This window comes from Geospiza fortis, unplaced genomic scaffold (assembly GCF_000277835.1).
Source record: "Geospiza fortis unplaced genomic scaffold, GeoFor_1.0 scaffold428, whole genome shotgun sequence".
In the NCBI taxonomy this organism is placed as follows: domain Eukaryota; kingdom Metazoa; phylum Chordata; class Aves; order Passeriformes; family Thraupidae; genus Geospiza; species Geospiza fortis.
The window spans coordinates 2,488,159-2,514,517 of record NW_005054409.1 but is presented as its reverse complement, the minus strand read 5'-3'; the positions used below and the strand labels follow the sequence as shown (position 1 = coordinate 2,514,517).

Genomic DNA, 26,359 nt, shown 5'->3' with positions numbered 1-26,359 from the left:
ACTGCTGAAGGAGAACCTGGAGTGTCCCCAAGCATTGTGGTGGATTTATTTTCACCACCAGGTATAAGCAGAGCAGAAAGAAGAAAGTTAAAAGTGATCTGCACCTATTTTGCCACTTTAGACCATATGGTTTTGTTCTGTCCCCTGCTGCTGAGGTGGCAGCTTGGCAGATCAGGAGCCACTGAGGGGGACTGAGGGTGAAGTGTAGCCTAAAGCAGAGGGGCTGAAGCTTTTCAGAGGCACCAAAACTAATGCCTTTGTAGGGAGCCATGCCATTTGCTTTTTGCAGTCCTGACACTTATTATATACATAAAATAACACAGGATTTTTTTTGAGAAATAACTAGTATCTGTTTAAAGCTTCAGAGAGCCTCAGCAGTTCAAGACACTACGAACAGATGACGTCCCCAGAGTTTTTTATGAACTCCAGGCACTGAAACACTCCCCGTCATCCCAGTGAGTAACGCTGCACGCACAGGAACAAACATGATCAATTGCGTGAGCAACACTAACCACAAAAGCACTAGATATTTGACTCCTGACCTTAAAACAGCCCTAAACTACAGGGAAATGTACTCCCACTGGCAGCAAAATGACCTGGTGACAGCTTCTGTACCACAGGAGATCCTGTCCCTCCCTGCAGGTTGCTCTGCCTGGAAGTCTCATTCTGAACCATGACCGTAAGGGTGAAATGTCGGGGACATCCTGCTGGGCCAAATGCTTCCCATCTAGTCTGGATTTTGCCCTTTCCCTTGCCTCAGGAAGCTGCAGTGCATGTCTGGGACAGTGCAAAGCCATCTCTTTGTAAAGCCAAGTTTAAAGACTTGCTAAGACATTACAGCTCCAGCCCTGGAACTAAAAGTCCGTAACCTAAGTTCCAGGTGTGTGGAGTCATTTGCAAAGCATGGTATCGTCATCACAATAAGTTACACTGCTAAGACATGCACCAAAAGAATGCACAGTGTTATTTGAGAAATCTGCTGCAGGAAGGGAGACAGAGAGAGCAGAAAATATAATTGTAATGGGAAAAGTTATGGTAATGCATTGGTTGAGGAAAGATCAAGCTATACATTAAATATGACCTCAGTGTTTCTGTCACATATGGAATTTTTGTCAAATTGAACTACTTTAAAAAGAAAGTCAATTACTCTGCTCTCTGGATTTTCTAGGAAGGTCTCCAATCAGGTTTTTATACTGATGAACTCATTTTCACTGGTAAGTCAAGTTAGAAAACCTGGAAACCTCAATTGCTGGATCTGCAAATTATTAAGGGATTAACATTTTAACCATTTCACCCTTATTCCACCAAATAGGAGGAATGATTGTTCAGCATCTCTACAGACCTGGTCAATCATTTAGGGATCCATAAATGAAATTAGGAATTCAACTTCCTGCATTTGAAAACATGTAATTTCTACATGAATATAGTTATCTTAAAAAGTAAACCAAAAGTTTCTTTTTTTGTTTCTTCTAAAAATGATGTGTACCAATATAAGCAAACAGAGTTTGTTCAGGAGTTCAATTTCTTAGGATCCTGAAACTAAGCTGGGTCAAAATACTATAAATTGTTATTATTAGAATTTTCTGGCAAGCCTCAAACAGAACTAATAACTATACACTGTCTTTAAGTGACCTGATCCTCTAATCATCAGTGTGCACATGCATTTCTATAGGCTATTATCTTCAGACTCAAAAAAACTAAACAACCAAAAAACCCCCAAAACCCCAACCAAAAGAAACCCAAAACCACCCCAAGAGCTGAGTTTTACCAAAACTACATCACAGAGGTACTGCTGTGGATTAAGGCACAATGTGTGGCAAAAAGCTCTTTGCCTACTTTTAACATTCATATTGTAGAAAATCTCTGCACATTTCTCCTTCAAATTTTCTACTAAATTTGCCTCAGAGGTTAATCCAGCCTTTTAGGAAAGATTTACTTTTCTCATGCAAACAGATGTCAGACTGTTTACACAGAGCAAGCCCAGTAAACACTGCTGTTAATGTGCAAAGATGAATTCTGTGTGCTTGCTGGGGCTTCTAATGCCACCACACATGTGCACACATTCCCTAAATCCCTCCCAACGTGCACATCCTTGGCATGCTGGGCAGTCCTGCTGTATTGGACATCACCAGGCCTGGGTAAGGGGCATTTGGATCAGAACAAATAGGAGGGGCCAGGCCACTGCCACAACAAACCTCCTGGAAATACAGTGTGTATCAAGAAAGAGTATAGCATTAATTAAGGCTATATACATGTTAGCATGCTGTAAATTTGCTCAAAAGTTGGTTTCACCTGCAGTTTGTTCTATGATCAAACAAGAAAGACAGCTTGAGCTTGGTTCCATGACCTTCAGAGGCCTAGCTGAACCTGTGATTTATGAGAAAATCAACTGATAATATCTTTTTCCTTAAATTGACACAGATAAAGACTCAAAAGCAGCCCTTCAAAAGAGCCTTTTAAGTCTTGAAAGTGTAATCTCTTATGATACAGAAATATTACATTCTTCACAGGGAACTGGCACCTTTATGCAAAGTTTATAGCTCATGGTATAGTTGCAATACGTTCTTTTTAAAAAGACTGGGTCTTCTCAAAACTTGACTTCTCATTCATAAAAAAAAGAAAGAAAACCACACAAAAGGAAAGAAAAACAACAAGAACAAACACCCCCTCTCCCCCTGCCCCCCAAGTCAAAAACCTGTTAATTATCTGCTTAAATTTACTTTAAAATTAGTCTTAAATACACAGGAATAGTTAAGAAAGTACTTTACTTGTTTTCCTGAACATCAAGTATGTGAGTGCGTTTACAAACTGCTGCCTTAGGGAAGATGAGCACAGAGACTCCTGTACAGGAGAGTAAAGGTAACTCTATTTCAGTAAACTGAATGACTGTAGGTCTTTAAATGCCAATACACTTCTAGCTGGGTGTGCACTTCAACTATCTGTGGCTGAGAGCATTCTTGGTCATTTGATCAGAAGGTTTTTCTTTTTTTTTTTGTCCACATACAGGCTATAATGGGGGTTACAAGCAGTATTTCAAAGTAGCAATCTCTTTCTTTTGGTGTTAATGCACCTGTTCAAAAGTTAATTATGCTTTTCTTTTCCCCAGCAGAGGAAAAAAGTTTTGTCAATCCAAAACATGTGTAAGAGAAGGGGAATAAATTAAAAGTACTGGAGTGTTACAGTCAATATACAGCCTTGTAGGTTTTTGTCTTATCTGGCAGAAAATCAGAAATATCCCCAAACTCTGGCTTTCTGGGCCAAGACATAACTGGGGTTGCAACTTTGGGGTGAGTACCATGAATCATATCTCACCCAGAGGTGATTCCCTCTCAGACACCTGCCCTGGCCTGCAATTCCCCAGCCTTTGGAAAGGACCAGCACGTCCTCTGCACTCAGGAAGTCTCATAGGATGAATTATCACAGAGAGTGGAACACCAGTTGTATGTTTGATAGTTCCTGTCATTTAAACTAATTTTTGTCTTGGATGAACATCTAACAGAAAAGCGTATCTAGCACCTGGGACCAGATCCTTTGAAAGGGCAGTTCATTTCCCTTCTCCTTCCCTGTTGCCATGGTTGCCATCACAGCAGGACTTGGCCTCAGACACAAAATCACTCATGTAAGAGAAAGGCTATGAAAACTCCTGAGGTTTGTAACTCACTCACAAACCCAGTCCAAACCAGTCCCAGCACATTGACCTTTTACTCATGTTGGAGAGCCCCTCTGCCACTAGCTCAGAGAGGAATCATCAGGAAATTGTACAGGGGGTTTGCAGCAACCTGGAGGCTTCTCCAGAGCTTCTCCATCAGTGAGGACCCCAAAGCTCCATCCCAAAGGAATTAAGGGCCATCACAAATCTCACTGCTTTCTACATCAGATGCAAGGAACAATCCTTAACCTGAATTCTCTAAATGCCATTTAAGCAAAAAATCTCAGACTCCACTAACAAGAAAAAAAGCAAATAAAAAGCCTTTTAACCACAGACCATTCCTCCTCTGGGGAGAGATGGAGAGAAGCAGCAAACCACACATGCAATTCTTAGCTACACTGCTCAACATGGTAAGGGAAAGCAATCAGACACTAAATAGAGCTGAGACTTTATTGAAACATAAGGTTTTGAACATACTTTTACCTAGAGAAGCAGTTGCATTAATTATTGGACAAAACAGCTTTGACTTTTTAATCACTTATCTACATTATCTCCTTTTTTATTTTTTTAATAGGATGAGCAGGTTCAGTCAAAATAAATTTCAAAATCTGCTTATGATACAGTGCAAATGGCTTCTCTCTTCCCCACTGCATGCCCCAAATGGTGATAGCAGAATGCTATGTGATACCTAAGGTGAGGCAGGGAAAAGTAAAACATCGACTGGCCCCAGTAACTCCTGCCTCTCAATGCTCAGCTGAATTCTCTGTGGAGGAAACCTGCCTTGATGAATATAACTTACCTCTTCTCGATGTTCTTCTCCAGAGCGTTGAACATACCACCTAATAGAGGCTTGCTGGGACTTAGGAGTACATTCCAGAAAAGTGGAATTAAATTCAATGCCAAAAATCACCTTTTCATCAGCAGTTTCATGACTAATGCCTGGAAAGCAAACATGGTACTGGAGATTAACCCTGACCTGCTTTTTAAAGCAATGGGAAAACAGCCTGATTCAGAACAGATGCTCTAAGAGTGAGTGAATTATAAAAACGCAAAAGGAAACTTAACTTTTAGCTTAAACTATAACTATGAGGATTTAGAGGCGGCTGCTAACCTTCCTTCAGTGCAACTGGTTTTTAAGGAGGTCAATAAAATCTGTATCATGAGCTTGCTCCATTTTAAACTTGGGGCTTTCACCTATGAGGAATTTAAAAGCTGACCTGTATTTTTCCTTTAGGTAATGCATCTACTAAACCTGAGCTAAACCTGTTAAGTTTGATTGTATGGTCTGGTTTGTTCACCCAAAGGAGTCACAGAACTAAAGTAAACTGAAGTTTGCTTCCCTTCAGTGTAATTTGAAATGCTCTGTAGTATGTTTCAGAACAAACACTGAAGGAGCCATGAGGAGATCTGAAATCCTTTCTTGGTCTTCTGTAAATCTGAGCAAATAATTTCTAATCTCTGCATCTTTGTTTTTCCTTCTAGTCTGTTTTATCTGTGTCTTATCTACCTTAGCAAGAGACTAAAGCTGTTTCTATGCCCTGTGAATACCAGAAAGGAAGGTGAAAACAGTGGTGTCTCCCAAATCAAAAGTTAGCTCCACATCAGAATTAAAACAATTTTGGATCATGCTTCCAATATAACAAGTGCCTGTATGAGATCTATAGAAATTCAAGCTCTCTGCATCATTTCCCTGTGCCACTAAGATTAGGTAGAGCCAAACAACTTCCTTCAGCCAACAAAGTGTCTGGGAGAGAATCTCACAAAGTGGAGCAGTGGATTTAAGTAAGTTTGGGGACCATAATATTACTGATTATCACAAATGGTCTAAATAAGCCAAGACCCTGGAGTGACATGGGTTTATGGCACACAGGAGTCACTCCCGGATGGATAAAATTGCTATTTGGTGGCACCATGTCAGGGCCAAGAATTAACACCAATTTCTGTGCTACAAGACTGTAGATTTGTCTAATAAAGCTAACTCTTCCAGTATCTCTTTATCCTTCCAGGAAAATGTGACACTGTCAGCCTTTCTGCAAGGGTTTCTATAACCTTGAGCTTTGCACAGTCTCAGATATCAGTGTTTGGAGAGTTGTGGCAAGCAGCAAGCAAGGAAATTCTGGCCCTTGGGATGAACAGGAGTTTTGTCGTTGACTTTGATGGAAATGAGATCCTACCCTGACTTTTTAGCTATGTCTGCAAGCACACATGTACAGTCAGAGCCCTCTACACTGTGCAACAGACTTCAGGCTTTGATCCAATGGCAAGCAACTCTGATTTCTGCGCTGCCTCCCACTGAGGTCTGCAGCAGGGACCCAGCACCGCAGCGGCACGGAATAACCGGAGATCAGTGGGAAGGGGTGGCTTGTCCCAAAGCCAGTGTTTAACGTGGTGATACAATCAATACTGTTTTGTCTGGATTGTTCACTTCAATAAGCAGCTAGAAGAACCCCAGACAAAGCCACGCTTGGGTTTGAATGCTATTCATTTATTTTGCGCTGCCACGGGGATTGCTGTGTAACCGCAGGGTTTCACACTGACAGTGCTCGCTGAGAGAGAAGGGCTGCAGATGCCAGAGGAGCAGCCAGACCCTTTGGCATCTGAAAAGAGGGTGTGGGAAAGGGAGGGGGAAGCAGGCAGGGGGAAGGGGGTTCTTGTTAATAACAGGAGTATTTAAGTAGCTGTGGGAAGGGGAAGGGGCTGGTTTGGCAGCTGCAGCTCAGCCTTTGGGCCAGTGTCAAGTGGCAGAGATGGCATGCTCCCCACCCAACCCTGCAAGCTTCCTTGTGGGATTCGCTGCCCTGTTTCTGGATGGAACATCATGCACACCCCATTAGCTACCTTCAGGGACATGTGTGATGTTTTGGTGTCAGGGACATATCTCCCTTCCTGGTGTGAATGCTGGGGAGGGTTGCCCATAAGGGATGCAAGGGTGACATCCCATGCTGGCTGTCCCTTACCAGCTCCAGCTCTGAAAATTTTAACTGTGTGAGGGCTATTGGATAAGAAGTGTGGCAAAGGCAACTGTTCTGTTGAGCTTAGCAAATTTTTGGACACAGAGACTGTCACGGCAAAATCTGCTGCCTAAGCAACAAAAGAGCAAGAAAGGTGAAAAATACTCACTGTCTTCCACATCCCAGCACTGTGCAACTGGGTCTCCATACTTGACATCCTGCCTTCTGGCTCGCCTATGGGAAGAGCATGCAAACTTGTAACACTTCAGACATAATTGCTGGAATGCAACAACAAAATACAGAAGAGCTCAGCAGATGTGGACTTGCATTGCTCCCATCCTTCTGCTGACAATTACAGTCTTAACTAAAACCAGTCTCACCCTCAAAGCAGCATGTGGCCTAGAGAGATTTGTATAACTGACATCAAGAGAAGAGCCTGTGATTTGGGAAAACCACTGGGAGGGAAAAGAGAAAAAGCAAGAGAAAAATATCTGCCTAAAATAAAGAGTGTGTAAAGCAGTGACAGAAAGAGTGTCTAAACTTGCTTTAGGACCACAGGTCTAATGGTGGGGTGGACTGTGTTGCAAATACCTAAAAACATTTCATATTGTAGATCATGAAAAAGGTCTGAAGTTCAACAGGTGATATTCGAAATTAGGCTCAGTATTAGCCCAAGGTAATACTGACTAATAAACCAATTATTAAAACGAAGAGAGAAGAGCATGTATTTTAATTTCTTAAAAAAAATTGACCAATCATGTTATCTTTCATCTTAACGGGCAGAAAAAACATAAGGCAATGGTCTGAGATGATCTACTAACTTGCCCACCAATCTCTGGGTGTGTTATATGAAATCACCATGATTTACTGTCATTTCAGTGTAACAGCACTAAAAAAGAGTAAACTCTTCCTCTGTGTATGATTGTATTTATTTCACAAGAGCTATGGAAAAAAATGGAAATTTTTTCAATTTTTCAGTTGAAGAACTGGAGACCCAGGAAAGAACTGGTTCTTTCCTCACAAGCAGCAGCAGCGGGACCTCCCATGTGCAGAGCATGGCCTTGGAAGGAAAGCAGGTTGCTAAGGCTGATTTGTTCACTGAGCAAAAGCTGCAGACATGCTGGAAGCACAGCCTTCAGCACAGAAGGAAAACATTCAACATCATAACTGATCTGCTGCAGGATTCCCAGGGCCAGTCACCCATCCTTTGTTTTGGAGACACAGACTTTTGGCCTTCCCTCCAAGCTGCACATCTGTTAAGAAGCATGAACCATCGATCTCCGTGTCCCAGCCCACCCCAGACTTCAGCAAGCCTCACGTGTCACTAACTTTGCAGTGAGCCTGAACACTTGCTTTTCTCCTTGCTTTTATGCTTCTCTGAATTTAGTTTGCTTTGGCTATGAGGGAGAACACATAAAGTTTCTTGACACCATGACATGATAACTTATGAGTCATTAACTTCAATGGCTCAGGACCCAGCCCTGTGACCCTTAAGGTAGAAAGTGTCATTCCAGATCCTGAGCTCTAACTGCAGCCCCACTGCAAGGATTACTGTCAGGAGGACTTTGTCCAAAGCAGAGTAAAGAGGCTCTGAAGGACTCTGGTTCCAGCTAAATCAGCCAAAAACTTCAGGAGACACATCCAGCAGCTTAGGCACTGCACGGCTAGACCCTGCAGTATGTTCTCCCTCCATCCAGATCCAAGATGTTGTCCTAGCTGGTGGGTATAGAAAATTCAGATGAAGCTTCTTTCACTGTGGAAAGACTGCTGCCAATGTGGTCAAATCATGGTACTTAAATCTCTGTCTCCCTCTCATGGCTAGACCACAAATACAATTGTTGGGTTAGGTCAGGGAATTAAATATATTTTATTATTGACCACTCTGGGATGCTATGTTAAACTCTGCTTTCTAACTACTCTGAAAAAGTCAGAAGCTTAAGAGAGGCTCTCGCCTCTTGGGCAGAGTTAGCCACAACCTGGACCTCCATCTGAGCATCTTGTGACTTAAAGCATTCAGCATAAAAAAGGAAAGTGATGGATTTATGATCTTAGCTGCCGTAGCCAAGTTACTGTCACACACACTTAAACAAAGCTATGTTGTCTTCACAGCTCTTCGAGCAGAAATGTGAAACATGGCCAGAGTATGATCACATTTTAAGGCAAATGATATGCTAAGTAAAAAGGCAACAAGTTATGAATTGGAACATCTAAAATTCTTGCAAGCACCAAGATCTTTTACAGTACATCGTGGTTTTTTCTTACCTTTTAGAAGTGGGGGCATATCTGGAACAAGAGTTTCCATCCCAGGCACAGTATGGGTCTCTGGCAAGGCAGCAGTCTGCACAAGCCTTCCCATACGTGTGACATCTGTGCAGAGAGAGCTGAACCAATCCATCCCTGGAACCAATGTACAATTGTTGCTGCAAATCAGGCAAAGCAAATTAATTAGAAGTGTTCTCCAAGTAGCCAGTGTAAAAAGTTCCCTCTTCAGTGCCACAGTTGCAGACTTTTAACCTTATCCCAGATTGTGTAAAACAAGGGGAAAAATTCCTCCTTTAGTGTGAAATGTTTCTCAGGGCTCAGTGTGAATTGGCCAGTGCCCATCCACCCCAGCAACACAGCAGAGAGGAAAGGGGACTGCAGTCCTGGAAAGACACCAGCACTCAACACCCTCACACCTTTAGATGTGTGCTGTAGTAAAAGATCAGAACCAAACCACGGAAAGAATGGCTTAATAACACATTTAAAACGAGGGCTGGATAGTCATGATGTTAACAATCTGGGAACTAGGGGTGACCTCGTGTGAATAAACTCCACGTTCTGCTTCTGATCCTGAGGTAGGACGGGGATAATGTTACTGCCCTCTCCCCAAGTGCGAGTGTGTCCCCTGTGGAGCCAAGGGTGGTCCAAGCTGGAGCTGGCTCATGCAGCACTTCCATCTGGCCTGCCACCTTTTTTCATGGGAGATGGGACCCAGCTGTGCTGTGCGTGCCTGAAAGCCAAAATACCTCCTCCGGTGTGAGTGAGCCATGTTGTGCCAGAGCTGCTCGGGCCACTTCTGCGAGTCAGGGAGGGGTGGCTCTGGTGTCACACTGCCTCCTGAACATGCAAGGAGCCATCCCAGAGCTTGGAGCTGCCATAAAATCCTTTCCCATCAGGAGATACCACACTGGGACCGGCCCCTGTGCTGCCAGGGTTGGACCACCCAGATTCAGGCTGCAGCTTTAGAGGAGGGGGACTGGTTGTGTGCATACAAATTTTAGCACAGTGAGGCCCTGATCTCTCCTGACTACTAATAAAAATAAAAACAAAAATAGTAATAATAATTTATTACTAGATTGTAAAGAGACAAGTATTCCTGGAGGCTGGAAAAAGAATGTGCATTGGCTTCGCTTACAAATCCCACTACCATATGACTAAAGGTTTGTTTCCCTGAATAATTACCAGCCTGGGTACACAAATTACTGTTTGTAAGCAAATAGGAATTAGGCAGGAAAACAATTTCAAACATATCTCCTTCCTTCCAGTTACATTTTAAGAGCCATCCATGGAAAGTTTGGCCACTAAGCAACAAGTGTCACCTGAAAATAGGTGTTCAGTGTACCCCATATCCTCCAGCAGTTAAACAAGATTATGATTACCTGTTTCTGAGAAATCTCCATGGTCGAGATAACTGAAGGATGCTGAAAAATAAAACAGCATCGTGTATTAGTTTACAAATTCCCTGCCCTTAGTGAAAAATGAGCAAAACTTAACACACAATAAGCAAATAAAATTACAGGTTCGTTTGCATGGTTTAAACAAATATGAAAAAGAACCCCAAACAATAGAAAATCAAGAAATTTATGCTGCCCAAAAGAACTCCCATCAACTTCCCCAGCAGGAAGGAGGCAATTAGCTTCTCAGAGTTTGCCATCTACCCTATCCTGGGCAATGAGCCTTTACATCAACTGTAGTTCATATTAAGCACTATTTGAAAGGCTTAGTTGCCATTTAAGGGATACATAGGCAGATCTCTGCACCAGGATATATTTAATGGCTATGAGAGACAGTGAAATTTTTGCCTGTAACTGATGTAAGAACAGCACAAAGCTCAGGGTATTAGCTATCACCCAACAGAAGATTGATCTAAGCCTATTGTTTAATATTAATGCAGTTTGAGGAAATAAAGCACAACTTTTCAGCCATTACCCCCTTCAATTTTCTGGATTCAAAAACATGGAGGTAGCAGTTATAAACATTACCAATAAAAATGTGAAGGAATGTCTACTGAGTAGAAAAAAATGACCTCTTTTTTGTTTTAAATATGATATGGCACATTTTCCCTTGACGTTATGTTTTAAGAATGCAGCAAATTGGTGCACACACTGGAACTGCTCATTATTTGGCAGGCCACTGAGTAATCCTGGTATTTTCTGAGTGATATTTATAATTGGTGTCCAAGACAGTGGGAAGAAGACACAGAGATCCTTTAAATCAAAGTTTCATCGTACACATGACATATCAAAAGGCATATGAAGAAATGAACTCTTTGAAATAATTGTTAATGATCCTATGCTTACACTTGGAAAAGTCCCAAATTCATTTATTTAGTATGGACAACAATTTGAGCTGGACAGCACATAGCAGAGAGGATGTGTGAGAAATTAATCAAAATGCTGTGGATGCAGACAAACTTTGATGGAAAAGCAAAGTGAAAACTGAAGAAGAGCTGTGCAGCATGAGAAGAAAGCAAAGCGAGTATGCAAAGAACTAAGAAGAAACTAATAAATGGAAAAAGAAAATCAGTAGGGAAGACAAAGGTTTCCATTTTTCTGATGGAAAAGTATGTTGATGTCAGCTCCTTTACCAGCACTAAAGTTAGTCAGAAATTGTGCCTGTGCAATAAAAAGAATCTTGGGCTTTTCACAAGCTGTATTTATTAAGAGGTCATTTGTGTTAGCAGGGTTCCAGTTACAGAATAACCAAATCAAAATGGTAAAAAATATTGAGTCAGTCTTCACCAATAAATAAAGGCACACTGATAATCAAAACTAACTTATTTTTTTATTTTTCTTATGCTTTCAATTCCCAATGTTGCTATTTGAAAAGATTTCTGTGCGCCCATGGAATTTTGTGTGCTTGTCTTTTAAAAATTATGATTGTACCTAGAACACTGTCAATGCCAATTGGGCCATAGAAAATTTTACATTAAAAATACAATACTACTATTTTAATATGTATAAATAATAAAAAATGTGGGCTCATAATAAGATTTCAAACTAGAACAAAGCAGGCTAAACGACACTTTCTATGAGTTTGAAAAATCACGGTCTGTTTGGTTTTGGACATTTTTCAACTGACTTGCCCAAAGAATACCAAGTCATTTAAAAATTTACGTAGTGTCCCTCTGGAAACTTGAACAAATTCCAGTAAACAAACAACCAGACAGACAAAGCCAGTTTGGGCCACCAAGTCCCCTGAATAATATTTAATTGATGTTGTGGCTATTAATGCTTACCTTGAATATCTGCAGCTCTTCCAGGACCACCTCCTCCTTGGTCCACTTCTCCTTTGTGATACTCACAACCTTCAGGACTGTGCCTACATCTGAAACAAATGTGCCTCATATAAAACCCTCAGGTATGTTTCAATAGGTGTGGGCCACTCCATTTCCTGCCCTGTAGATAAAGCTAATCCATGAGGGATGTTGCTTTCCAACCACATCTATCCCCACTGCATCCGCAGCTGCCTGCAGAGCTCTCTCCATACAGAGCATTTATGGTTTCACTGTATGGCTGAGCCAACACAGTCACGGGCTGCTCCTGGCAGGGATGGTCCAGCTCTCCTGCTACACAAACACACAAACACAGACAAGCATGTCCATGCTGCCAGCTACAAGTTTCTGCACATTTCCCTGAGGCAGAACTGGGGCCCATCTGACCCCAAAGAGAACTGGCTCAGGGGACTAAATTGGCAGAAAATGATTTCCTCTTTTTTATAGAATTCATTTGTTTCCAGTATAGTTCCTAAATCAGAAGTAAAATTCATTTTAATGCAATGAGTTAAGCAATGCACTGTTAAAATTTATTTTTTAATTTAAGGTTTTTTTTAAAAAAAACCCAACTTCATTCAGCATCAAAACCTTAATTTATTCATTACTTCTTTGGAGTCATTTAGAGGATTTTTTAAAGTTAAATCTATTCATCAATTTTAACCTGAATTCTTGCTTCCTGAAAAAAATAGCTGCTCATTTCATGTCAGACTATTACACACTAGTGAACCCTGAATGGCCTTAAAAAGAGCTCAGAAATTGCTCAGGGGATGTGGGTTGGGTGCTGGGATGTGGGAATGATGCAGTGCAGCTTAGCCCTAAGCTCTACACATAGCAGTGAAATAATGAAAAATACTACATTTTAAGGGAAAGAATGAGATTTTCATTCTTCTTTTCCCAAACTACTGAAGTTCATATTACCGATCGAAGCCAAATTATTACAGTTTGCCTTATGAATTAGAGGGTTTTTCCAGAGTTTGTTTGACATAATTGCCAAAGTCTGCACATGTTGGCTGTGTACATTCAAACATATAATAAGCTACTGATCTTCTGCTGCTCAACATCTCCAGGATTATTTGTTATATCCCTATTCAGTCTCTCTATATAATTGAAATTTTATCTTTGAGTTAATTTCTCTCCTTACAATGAGTTTAGAGGATAAAACAGAAGAAAACCACGCACTTACAGAAAAGAAAACTCACTTTTAAAGAAGGCATTGCAGAAAAATAAATGTCTGCATATTGTGGAGTGCCATCTAGTGACTGCATGCTACTTGCTGGCCTTCGCACCTCTAAACCTGACTACTTATACTTGAAGTGTTTCTCTTAGTGCCAGGTAGGAACAGTTAACCTTGGAGCACTTGATTGCTGGTCTCTCAATATAATTTTATTTCTACAAAAAACTTTAAAATGGAGGACAGCAAACATGTGAAAGCAGCTTCTACAGCCACCAAAAGAATATTTTGTACATTTTTACAAGTGAACTCATCTTCTCAGATGACTAAATTTCAAATTATTTCTTCTCACTCTTATCACAAGAAAAGTAAGTTGAAGTGAGCACTCCCAAATCCTAGGCATCACACAGTTTGGGAAGGAGTTCCTTTTACTTTGTTGACTATATTAATACTGCTCTCAGAAAGCAACAAGGATTTTCCATCATCATGCCTAAATCTCATCCCCAGCCTTCTCAGCCAGCAGGGGAGGGAACAGCACTTTAATGGTCTTTTTTAATGAAACTGCTTTTTTCTCTGACCCCACTGTACTAACCTGGGATCACAGAGGGTCTGTGACATTCTCTGTTTTTAGAAGACAAGTTTGTGAAACCAATTTTGCAGAAAGACATAAAAGCTCCAAGAGAGAGGCTATCTCTAGACTCCTGTGTGCGGTAACACAGGTAGAAAACTCTTCAAGGCTGAGACAACCCATGTTACAAGAGATGATGCTCTCTGACAATTCACTCCTTTCCTCAAATTACTTCAGAATACCCACACATCAAATTGTGCTATATGACAAAATTTGCTCACAAGCCAGATAAAATCCTGGGCAATCCAATAGCACTGGTAGGATTCACACTGAAGTCTTAATTTCCCTGCAGGTCATGGCAGTAGCTCATCCACTGCACTTGGATAAACCTTGCCACCTCTGTGTACCTCAGTTTCACCTTCTCTTAGTTGTGGATAATGGCATTGACCTCCTTACTAAAGCACTCAGATCTACAGTGGAAAGTGCTTGCTAAAACCTATACAGATTGAGAGTGAGACAATGTTGAATTATGAAATAAGAACAAAAATCCCAGTGGAGTAAGGTGGTAGATTATTACTTCAGAAATGTTATGAATAGGTATATTCACATTCCTTAGCACACCTTGCTGTAGGGTGATTCATCTAGTGATTCAAAATTTAATTACTATGGGAAAACTAAGCCTTTTCCTTAAGGCATTTATCTATTATAAAAATGTAAATAGATAAATAATTATCCATAGAAAAACAGCAAAGCAGTTTTTCCCCTGACAGAACAGCTTAACCTCTCTCTCTGTTCAATCCTGGCTGTCACATTTGGAGCTATCATGTTGCTAATTTTTATCTTTAAAATTAGTTGAGTGGAACTGTTGCCTTAGGCTCAATTTGAAATCCTTAACTGTTCAGCATCACATGAGATAAAATGCTGAAGCACCATGTCACTACCAATAATAGGAAATACTCCTTGAAGCTATCAAGGTAATTTATACCACTAAATAATGGCTCAGCAGGATGTGAGACTACCATGTAATGTAAAGACAGGTAGCACTTGGAGGGCAAGAAAGTTCAGGTACTCTGACCCCTAAATGGTTTATCACCCAGGCAGCAGGAGGCATTTAAATCCCAACAGCAGTAATATCCTGAACTGACAAATTAATTTAATTTAAGCACTTGCAGGGAGAGCTGGATCAGAACCAGGAGCACCTACATGCTTCCTGAAGCCGTATGCATAGGAAAATGATGTTAAACTAGAGCTTTATTCAGGACCTACTGGACTAAAGGCGCTCTAAAAAGACAGGGTTTGTGCAGAATGACACTGGAAGCTCTCTCATACCTGTTCCTAGGAAAATGACATCATACTGCCCGTCCTCTGCCATGACGTGGTCCACCACGATCTGCGTGAGGCGATAGTCCACGTTGATGCGCGTGAACACCGGCGCGCCCGTCACCGGGTAAACCGACTTGTGCATCAGCGGGTGCCGCCGGATGAAGCTGATGACTTCGTCAGGGAAGTCCCTGGTGGACTTTATGAGCGGATCGTAGGTTTTGCTGGGACACTGAGGGACAGAGAACAAGGAGATGACAGGAATTTTAGGGAAGAAGGGCAAGTAGAAATCAAGTTTTCCACAATAACATTTGCAAAGCTGGTAATAATCATATTTTTAGTGGTTCTTCTCATCCCAAAGCAACACTTGGTCACCAATACCTCATTTTTTGAAAGAATTGCTTTAAAACCAGAGAAATTCTCATGATGGGCTGAGTATGGGTGCAGAGAATTTTACCTCCTTGTTCCCTGCCACACTCACAGCCATAACCTCACGTTTGGTATTTTACAGAGACAAGGAGAGGAAAGGAGACCTGTCATGCTCTGCGCTAGCAGCACAGTTAAATTTGCTGCTGGTACCGGAGCAGGGGCTGCCAACAGCAAGCCTGGGCTGCCCTCCCGTGGCTGCTGCGGGAGGAGCGCACGTACTTCAACTTCAGCATCTCAAGGTTTTTCTGCTTTTAGTGTTTCTGTTCCTCTTTCCAAAGCTGCCTGAGTTGCTGCCTGAGTTTCTGCTTTTGGCCTGAAATCAGAGGCCATAGCTTTTCCCTGTATATGGCCTGAAATCAATTGATTTTCAGTGAACTCTACTTCCTACATATCACATGTATTTTCTTCTAAAAAAGGTGTGTTCTCCAGATGCCAGATAATCCCTGTGGCTCATTATTTTTCAAAATTTGCTTCCTTACTCATTCACTGAGGTTACACTCTTGACCAGGCCCACAGCTCAACTCCTGCAGCATCCTTTTCTCTAGCTTTTAACAGCACAGTCTCATCCTCTTCTGCTCCTTCAGACACTTCTCCACGCTGGGGTTCACTCCCACCTCTAATAGACCCCTACTAACAAACTGGTCACTCCACCTGTTTCTTTAGCTTACACAAAGTTGATTCCAACACATCTTGCCTGAAGACCACCCATAAACCTATTTCTTCAACCTCCATCAGACTTTTTCCCTTCTGTGCCTTTTGGGGTAAGCCCAAGTACACATGTGCAAGGTGGTTCATTTTGGTGACCCACGATCTCTCATCACCTGTCTCTTGTTTTTTTTCCACAACTGTTTTCATCTTTTTTCTGTCCCTTCTTTTACAATCAGTCTCAAATCCAAGCCTGAGAAAACATTGTTTTGAATCTGGAGGATCTAGATGTGTTACTGGGGAATTAAAATTCTGGATAAGATGAACTGGACGTATTATTCCAGTTGGTGACAACCTTTAACATACGAACTATTCACTGCCTTTTTTCTAAGTTTTTAATGAAGCAATCCCTGTATTTACTGCCAGGTGGAGCTCTAACACAGCCTGTGAAGAAAGAAATGTGATTGCTAATACCTCTGAACTCAATCAGGAGTAAGCCAAGATTCATGGTGAAGCTGCTCCACAGTCCTCCTTTGTAGCAATTTTGACAGAGAAGACTTTAGTTCACATTCCAAACAACTCAGTTTGACATGTGTTGAATCTATGGTGCCAGTTAAGGGCTTGTGGTTACGATTTCTTCCACCATGTAAGGTAGAGTATCAACTAAACATTAATTTCTGACTGAGGGAAAAGCTTCAGAGAAGTATCTGAGACTACCTGTATATTCAGAAACAAAACAGGCCAGCAAAGCACAGACCAACTGATGATATACATCCACATCTATGGCCACATCTGAAATTTCTGTTGGGGTCAATTCCTGGTCTACCTTAGACCCCAAACACTGCTACAGCACTGCCATGGGGAAGGTGATACCTGGAGCATGCCCAAACTGCAGCAAAGCCCATCTTAACATTAAACAGAAGACTGACTAGGGGTCTGCACTTGAACCTGACCTCTGGTTTTAGTTAACAGAGCTGTAGCCCCAGTGATTTAAGAGTCTGTAGCCTATTTCCATTCCTTGCTTGAACTGAATGTTATGGCTATCTAGAGAGCTAACAGACTTTGTGCAAGTATCCACTTGCTTAGTGTTTTTTCGGACGGTGGGAGTTAAGTCTCTGCATCCCCATCTTCATAATGGATCTGAAATGGTTTATTGAAAAACATCTTAAGCCCCTGGATCACCTAATAGCTTTTGGCAATTTCCCCATGGACAGTAAATCTGTGCCAACTTGAATTAAGATAAATTCCATCACACAGTCATTTTTGTTTCATTGTACAATTCCATTTATGGCTGTGAAAGAACAGACAAGCTAAAGAGAAAAAGGGTTGCACTGTCATGTGATAACCACTCAAAAGACACTCCTTGAAGATACAGTTGAATACAAGCAAGAAAAAAGAAAAGGAAAGTCCTGTTTTAAAAACCAGTTCCACTGGAAACACATATTGCAGGGAGCTATCCCTAGGGGGTTTGTGCCAGCACTCCTGTAAGAACTTCACCCTCTGGCTTGCTGGGTATCATCTCCCATGTTCTGTTTTCTGCTGTGCTTTTACACAGTCTTTGCAAGGTTACATCCTTGCAGTGCTTGGGTTTTGAAGAGAACAAGATCAGTAAAATAATTTCACAAAGAAATGTGACTCTGGGAAAAAAAAGTAGGCTTTGGGATTAAAAAATGATGTTTACCTTTAGAGGTGTTGAAAAAAAGTTTTTTGGGATAAATAGAGAGAAACATGTGATAACTTTAATTGTCTTTGAATCAGAGTTTTGCATTAATTTATTCTGTAAAGGATGACAAAAAAATTCACCTCTTCAACTTCCCAACCATGCAGTAACTCTCTTCCCCCTCATGATGGACTACAGGTTGATTTTCCCCATATGTTCCTTTTCTGTGGTTCATGCTCTCACTCATTACTCAGAGTGACCATCTGCATCTACTGGAAATGTGCTGACTGCTCACCTATTAACAACTCAATTCCAGAAGCCCATTTCTATGTGAAAAATAAAAATGGGAGTAGCCCCTTCAGTCTTAAAGATCTACTAGATTTTTGCCAAAAATCCATCATCGGAGGAAGATGAGAGCAGTGACATCACTTACTAAAAACCACTGGGATGAAATTTCTGACAATATGGAACTAGAGAGCTGCTACAGTAATCCCAAAGGCCCAAGCCCTATCATGCACGATACAGGGAAATCTTCTGCCAGCTTGGATAGTTAATTTAGTAAAAATAAGGACTAAGGGCTTGATCCAGGGATCTGCTTCAGTCAACAGGGTCTTTTCCAATTATTTCAGTGGGCTTTGGACCCTATCCTAAGACAGCATGACCACCAAGAACAGCTGGGAAGGTGTGACTGTTATGTTTGGCCAAGGGAATTATTTCTAGAGGCATCACTCACTGTGGCATGATGGATGGAACAGGGGAATCAGAAAGTCATTTTGGCCACCCTTTGGCAAAGTTTTCAGGCAGCTTTTTAAAACTGTGTCCACCCATCATTGCAGAACAATTCCTGTAGGCTTGTGCTTCCTTTCCTAGCAATCAGTAGGATGTAGGATGGTCAAGTGGCTGAGTGAAACAACCTTTCATGTCTGAAAATGTGAGTTCACATCCTGTTGCAGGTCTCATGACAGCAGTACTGGGTTCTCTGCCCAGCTCATAGTTCATTTATTCACATCATCAGCACCAGATGCTGTCTCAGATAAGTGACATCTCCCACTGGGGACAATAAAATATTGTCTTTTATATCAAATGCCACAGGACTAGGTTGGCAGAGTTGTTTCATGTGGACTACAAGAGAATCTGGCTTCATAAAAGTTCTCACAACACTATCACTGTGGTCTCTCAGCACCTTCAGCTTTTGCTATAGGGTGGGATTCATCTCACCTGATCTAGATTTTAATCTTGGCTGCATGTGAACTGCACAGAAGAGCAGCTTCCCTTCTCACAGAAGGCTATCTTTCTGTTTCTGATAGAGAATTCTAAACAAGCAGCTCAGATTTGATGCTCTTCTTCTAGATAGCTGATATCAAACAAAATTAATCACATGATATCAGTCAAGTTCCTACCACTAGATAAGAATTTTGCAAGAAGCTTGTTCACCATATAGTCTATTCTTCAGAGGTTGCTTAGGCCTTTGCTGCCATAAATAATAAATTGATAAAAATATATATGTCAGAAATATAATAAATATATAAAATATAATAAAATATAATATATAAATATATAAATATATATGTGTGTCAGAAGGATAAAACAAGAAAACCACCCAAAACAAACAAACAAACAAAAACCCTCAAACCCAACAGAAACAGAGTTGGAAGTGCTAAGGGCATCTCTATTCAACTGCTGTATAAACTCTACGGGCACAAATCTTTTGAAAAATCAATAGTTACTTAAATTTATTGAAATGCCTTCTGTGTGAGCTCAGTTTGACAGTAATCACTCTGGACTAAGTCCTGATCCCATGTGATCTACAAAGACGCCTTCTCTTCCCTCACCTGTTACTTGTATCTGAATGTGGTCACATGGTGGTAAGTTAAGGCTAATCTTTCTTAAATAAGAGCAAATACACACTAAATTAACACCACCACACATATGTAAGCTTTTCTCCTTTTTTCACTTGTCTTATTAAATTTGCAGCTTAGCAGAGTGCTGGATGTGTGGATCTCACACAATGCTGAGACATACAGTGTGACTGCGCTAACATTACGTGGGAAACGTGGCCAAGTTTCTCAAAAGCTGGTGCCAGAAGCTGGGCTCCTAAATAAATCTCCAATTTGCCAAACTGGAGAGTGCTTCACACCATCTAGTGAACTCAGTAAGAGCTGCTGGATCTAACACCTATTAAAATGGTGGCAATTATTTGGGAATCTAGCTATAAGGTATGTGAACACATATCCTTTTCATTAATGATGCATCTGTAGTTCAGCAGTGCTGGTGTCTACTGACAAACTAAAAAGAGAATGTTGTTCCCTGGGAACTTCAAAAGGGTTTCTAGTACAAATGTGTTGAAAATCCCAGTTTAAAAGTGTCTTGTCACGTGTATCCTGAGACCCACTTAACACTGAGACTCAAGCACCTGCAGGGTAGGGTAGATTGATCATATTGAGTGAAGTAGGCATCTGCTTGCTTTTATAATGTCCAGGCTGGGAATTTTTAGAGATTTCACAAGGACAACTGAGAACCATGCCAGCAAGTCACTCTTGTAAGTACTGGAAGTATCCAGTATGAAACATGAAAGAGTGAACTGTTTCTTAAACCTCTCCCATAGCAGGGAATTAGATGTCTTAGTCTATGTCCCTCCTTGAGCAGGTGTCCCTTGTCCTGGGAACTCCTTGCTCCTTCATGTTGAAGGTGTTTTACTTTTCATAGGTTAATTATCTCTTATCTTAGCCAAAACTAGCAACTGTCAAGTCTTCCAGGCTCTGTATAAGTTGTCTTATCACTGACTCATCAAGCAAACAGAAGATAAAATAGAGGAACTACCATCATCCTCTCACTTCTGTGATAAATGGGGACCTCCAACACAGTCAATGCACTGAAGATGGACTTGGGTTCCTGAGAGGAACACCATGCGGCTTCTTTTCTGTAGACTGATCAGAGCTGCACAATTCATTCTGTATTTGTCTATAATGTCTACAAAAATCCCTTAAAGATCTCTACAAGATGAGTGTCAGGAGGACTGATCACTCCGTGGGGAGACTTTCACTTTTAACCTTGAAGCTACTCAGTGAGCCTGGGGGAAGGCTGGGGTGAGGGGAACAAATTAGGCTTGTAGGAGAAAAACAAACAGTGCCAATTTTAAATGGAATCAAACTCACTCTTCCCTTGCAACAAAAAGCACAAACAAAACAAACAAAAAATTTAAGTCCCCTATTATTTTTTTAATGGTTGTATCCCATTGCTTGTGCAAGATTTGTTCTTGTGTTTTTTCTTGAGCACTTTGTATTGCTTTTCCATTTAACACACCTGTGCCCTTGATAGAAAAAGCTGAGAAAATTGAGCATTAATCTGAGGCTAGCTGAGCTGAGACCAGCTGGATGAGTGAACTTGACTTTGCAGGTGGCACTTTGCAATTCTCTGTTGACCTCTAACATGAGGAAAGGTGACAAGGTTTGCAACGTTGCAAAAGGCTGTTACAAGCTAGAAGGTGATTCATGTTGTGGAAAACAGGTTGGTAAGTAACAGGAGGTGTAGGAGGCTTTCTGAGGAAAATAAAACCATAAAGTGAAACATTTCACTTAATTAAGCTGCCCCATTTTACAGTAGGGAGATCAAAGGAGAGAGGAATTGGAGAAGGAAAGAATGCTGTCTGTCCCATAAAAGATAGGTGAAAGGGGAAGATAAGCCTAAAAATAACAAGGGCAACCTTCAATGTTTTATGAACGAGCTTATTAAAGCAGCAAAACTAACCAGAAGGGAGGACAAGGGAGGCTTTTGGCAGGCAGTATTTCTCTGTGGCACAGCCAAGTCCCAATGCACACCACATCTTGATCAGCCTGCACACTGGACAAGTGAAGGAATAAAGGAAGGGGTTTCACTGAAGTAAGGGAGAGAAAGCAACTGAGACAAAAGAAGATGAAGAAGGATGAAGTTGAGTCAGGAGAGGTTTAGGTTGAGTATCAGGAAAAGGTTATTCACCCACAGGGTGGTTGGGCACTGGAACAGGCTCCCCAGAAAAGTGGTCACAGCCTGACAGAGCTCTGGAAGCATTTGGACAATGTTCTCCTGTACATCCTGTGACTCCTGGGTGTCCTGCACAGGGCCAGGAGTTGAACTCCATGATCCAAATGGGTCTCTTCCAGCTCAGTGGATTCTAGGATTCTAAGATTCCATGATTACAGGAAAATCTGAGGGGTTGTAAGGGAACTCATTTCATAAAAAGAAAACACAAAGAATTCAAGATGCCAGGACCATATTCAGATCTGGAGTAGAAATAGGTGAGACATTAAACTCTACAAATGGACAAGAGCAATGTGCTGGGCTGCTGCTTCTTGTAGCTAAGTGACTCAGACTGCCAGGTTCTTACTTTACTCATTCAGATGTTTGTTTTGATCTTTTGACAAATCAGATCAGTAAGATATCTAGACCCATCAAAACACTTGCTGTTGCCCTGGCTAGCATTTAACAGTCCTGCATTCTGCAGTAGATCAGACTGAGTGTTAATCTGCATCTTTAAACACTGACATTCCTCTAAAAACCCGACCTTAACAACAATTTACTCACCATCAATGAAATGAGTATGACTCTTGTGTACCCCATCAGAATTTCCAAATGGGCACTATGAGCTGCTGTGACACTGCAGTTGCTACAGCTCAATAAATAAACTAGAAAAGTTTTCTTCCTCCTAATTCACTGAAAATCTTGTTCAAATGCAGTCTGTGATTCTGGGAGGGTATTATGAAAATTCTGCTTCAGAATTTTAAAGGAAGTTCTCCATGGTTTCTTTATTAATGGATAATTTCCTGAGAGAAACTCTAAGAGACTGGAATAAAACTGGATTTGTTATCTGGGGACAGCTGCAGATATGCAAGTCCAATTTTTTAAACAGCTAAAGCAGATAGAGCAAAAGCTCTCTTGGTTTTCAACTAACCCTTTGTGCTGGGGCTTCCTGCTTCATGCTTTTCTTTCTGTCTCTTTTTATTTTCACCTTCCAAACGGAAAAAGATTTGAAGCCTTGCCACTGTTTAATTTCCATTATTTCCACTTTAATACCACCAAGAGAAGTTACAAAGCTGCATGTTCTGCAGGGTCAGTGGTGTGGAGTGTGCCAGAGGTCTCCTGCCACCGTGTCCAGGGGCGTTTTGATGACAGCAGAGGGCAGGCAGAGCCTGTCACAGCTCAAGGACATGAGCAGAGAGGGGCTGCTGCTGCCTGAACCCACTCAGCATTGCGAAGGCATGATATCATGGTCATGTTGGGAGTTTATCTCACACACAAATTGCCACAGGAAGCATTTTGTCAAAATTTCAAAATCAAAGTAGTCACAGTCTCTATAGTGAGCAGCTTTATTTACTTAGGAGATAAAGGCAGCAGAGCAGAAAGTTAAATTAGGGTATGCAGTCTCCTGCGCTTCTGTATAAATGCTGAAAGGAAGTCAATGCATTTCTCAAAGCCAACCATGAAAAGAAATGCATTTCCTAGAATAGCCAATTTTAGACTTTGCCAGTAACTTAAAGTATAGGAAATATAGAATCAGCGCAGCGTTAGCTATGCCAACTGCAGGCAACACTTACAAGGAGCTTAAATTTCAAAAATGTTCTAGCAACTTAAAAAAGGGTAGATTATCCCTCTGGCTTTGTTCTGAGCATTCCTGAACCATCTCATAGCTGGCAAAAAATGACAAAATTAATCTTTAAGGAAAGCATTTCAGCATTCATACTGCAGTGGTCTTCAAGGTTCATGCTGCTTCTTTTCCTTGCCTTTTAGCACAGTACTGCTTGTCCAGATCCCACCCTAAATCCGTTCATATCCAAGTTTGGCATAGCCCATCACAAGCCAAGAGTGTGGCATGAATCTGCTTATTTGGATACCCTACATCAAGCTACTGAGCCTGAAGTATTTTGCAATACGCTCACTAAGGGAACAGATAAAAAGTTATGCAGCAATACATTTACCTAATCTATATAGTAAATATGATAGATACTTTCTTCTGACAGCTTTCTTCAGTAAATCCACTTCCTTTCTCAGTCCTTGGTCAGACAAACTCCTACAGAAATCCACTGACAATGAAGGTTTGGAGGACTTTTAAGATACTGTTTTCTCACAGCTGTTATCAGGTGCTTAAAGGAAGCAGTTGGAGAGCTAAGGGCTGGCTTATAGAAAATATTTATCTTTAAACTTTCCAACTTCTACAAAACTTGCAACCATGGATATTCAAATCAGTGATAAAGATCAGCACTGACATGCTTCAGCATGGCATGTTTCCTTTCCTGAGAACCCCAGCTCAACCATGTGATGGCTAATACACTCAAAAATGCAATGAGCTTATGACCTGTCTATCTGTGCAAAGTGTTCATCCTTATGGGGCACTCTGAGTTTTTCAAGAGAGTTATTTTAATCTCTTTACATGCCATGGGACCAGCTATTGTTCTCCTTGGCACCATTTTTGTAGCTAAAATTAAATTAATCTGATCTTCTTAACCAGCAGTGGAAGTTGCACACACACAAAAAAATTAAATTTAATCTTTTTGGGGGCACTGTGTATTTCACATGACAGAGAGATGCGTAAGCTGGCAATGCCTAAGTTGTCCAAATAAGTTGAGACTTGGTCCATCAGGGCAGATCATGGGCAGGCCAATTATGAGCTGGTCTTTGGGGAGAGAGCAGCTCTGAGGCTCATCCTCAGCTGAGAGAAGGGAATCAGCACCTGGGGCCTGACCTGCCGAGCACTGGGACCACCACATGCAGCAAACAGCATCAGCCTGGACCATGTATTTCAGCCCAGTGCAAGGATGAAGAATAAAACTCAGATGTAAAATGAAATGTGTGAAAAGATGAACTAAATTAACTAGATAATGTGGCTTACACCAGTGCTGAGGTCAGAGAAATAGTGCAGAAATGGCCACATGGCTTCTAGGCCACATCCAACACTGACAGCTCACGGCTTCCTGCCTAATACTTGTTCACTGAATACCTGACCAAGAGAATGAAGAGCTATTCCAGATAAAATTGTTGCTCTTTTACATTTTTATGTACTAAGAGTTGCCTAAAGTTGTGATGATGCTTTTAAAGTTGAGGTGTTTTTTTGAAAATACCATTTCTTCCTCATCTGTAATGTCGGCCCATGCTTTTCGAAATTTAATACTGTGACAGAAGAGGGAAAAGAAAACTTTAATGAGTTTTTCAGTTTTCTTGCTTGCTTTTAACTGTCACAGCTAAGAGACTGGGGTTAAAAGTATTTCCAGATACCAAATTTCTCTTTTCTTCCTGTCACTTACTTTTTATCACATAACATGTCCAGCAGTTAGCTCCTTATTTTACTTCAAAACACAGCACATGCACAAATACACACAACCGAATCAATGACAGTATCTCAATGACTTTAACAGACATGAAGAGAATACAAATAAAAAAAAAAAACTGTGATAACTATACAAAGAAATGCCTTTGGCTTTTTATGAAGCATTGATGCCTTAGAGCTGATCCCAAGAGACAGAAATATAGCTGTACAGTGGGAGACCACAATATGAGAGACAATCAGGAAATAGTCTGGACACAATGTTATCTCAGAGACATGGAAAAATGTATATTTATATACTTACAGTGTAGGTAGAAGTCTGAGCTATCAACAGAAGGGGAAGAGTTGAGAGGATAATTTGAAACATCCTGAGCAGAAAATAAAGATTACCAGCCTGGGGAGGGAGGGGTGTGAAGCACGATTGCTTTTGAGTAGAACCAGAGGTGTGTAATTAAGGAGAGACTCACTGTGCCAGGCCTGGGGTAGGGGATGCGTCCCTCGTACTGCACCCAGCGGTGATCCGCGCTCTCCTTGTGGGCGTAGGGGCCATTGAACACAGCCCTGATCTCAGCCATGCTGTACACACACACTGCAGAGCCCTTGAACACCGAGCTGCAACATGAAGAAGGATTAAACTGAGTCAGGAGAGGTTTAGGTTGGGTATCAGGGAAAGATTAGTCACCCACAGGGTGGTTGGGCACTGGAACAGGCTCCCCAGAGAAGTGGTCACAGCCTGACAGAGCTCTGGAAGCATTTGGACAATGTTCTCATGTACATCCTGCGACTCCTGGGTGTCCTGCACAGGCCCAGGAGTTGAACTCCATGATCCAAATGGGTCTCTTCCAGCTCAGTGGATTCTATGATTCTAAGATTCCATGATTACAGGAAAATCTGAGGGGTTGTAAGGGAACTCATTTAACGTGGGCAGGCTGCAAACACCCCCAGCACCACAGCCAGGGAGCGCCCGATGGAGCTGGGATCAATCCCACACCTGGCAGCTGATGCGCTGTGAACATCAACGAGCACAGGTCTGCTAATTACAGATATTTAATGTCACTGGTGTTGATGCCTAGAGAGGCTACCTGGAACAGAGACTAGACAGTGTTAAAGGAATAAAGTAGCTATTTATTAAAAGG

At 41.4% G+C, this 26,359-nt stretch overlaps 1 protein-coding gene across 2 annotated transcripts in view; it reads right to left on the bottom strand.

Annotated features, from left to right (window-relative positions):
- Nucleotides 1-26,359, bottom strand: part of SEMA3D (semaphorin 3D) — a 137,593-nt gene that overhangs the window by 8,185 nt on the left and 103,049 nt on the right. For both annotated transcript variants that reach the window (XM_031061313.1, XM_005426293.3), the window contains exons 11-17: nucleotides 25,691-25,835; nucleotides 15,205-15,427; nucleotides 12,101-12,189; nucleotides 10,242-10,283; nucleotides 8,863-9,020; nucleotides 6,770-6,834; nucleotides 4,449-4,588 (exon numbers count right to left, since the gene is read on the bottom strand). In XM_031061313.1, coding sequence (XP_030917173.1) covers nucleotides 4,449-4,588; nucleotides 6,770-6,834; nucleotides 8,863-9,020; nucleotides 10,242-10,283; nucleotides 12,101-12,189; nucleotides 15,205-15,427; nucleotides 25,691-25,835 — 862 coding nt within the window. The remainder of the gene's footprint in view (nucleotides 1-4,448; nucleotides 4,589-6,769; nucleotides 6,835-8,862; nucleotides 9,021-10,241; nucleotides 10,284-12,100; nucleotides 12,190-15,204; nucleotides 15,428-25,690; nucleotides 25,836-26,359) is intronic.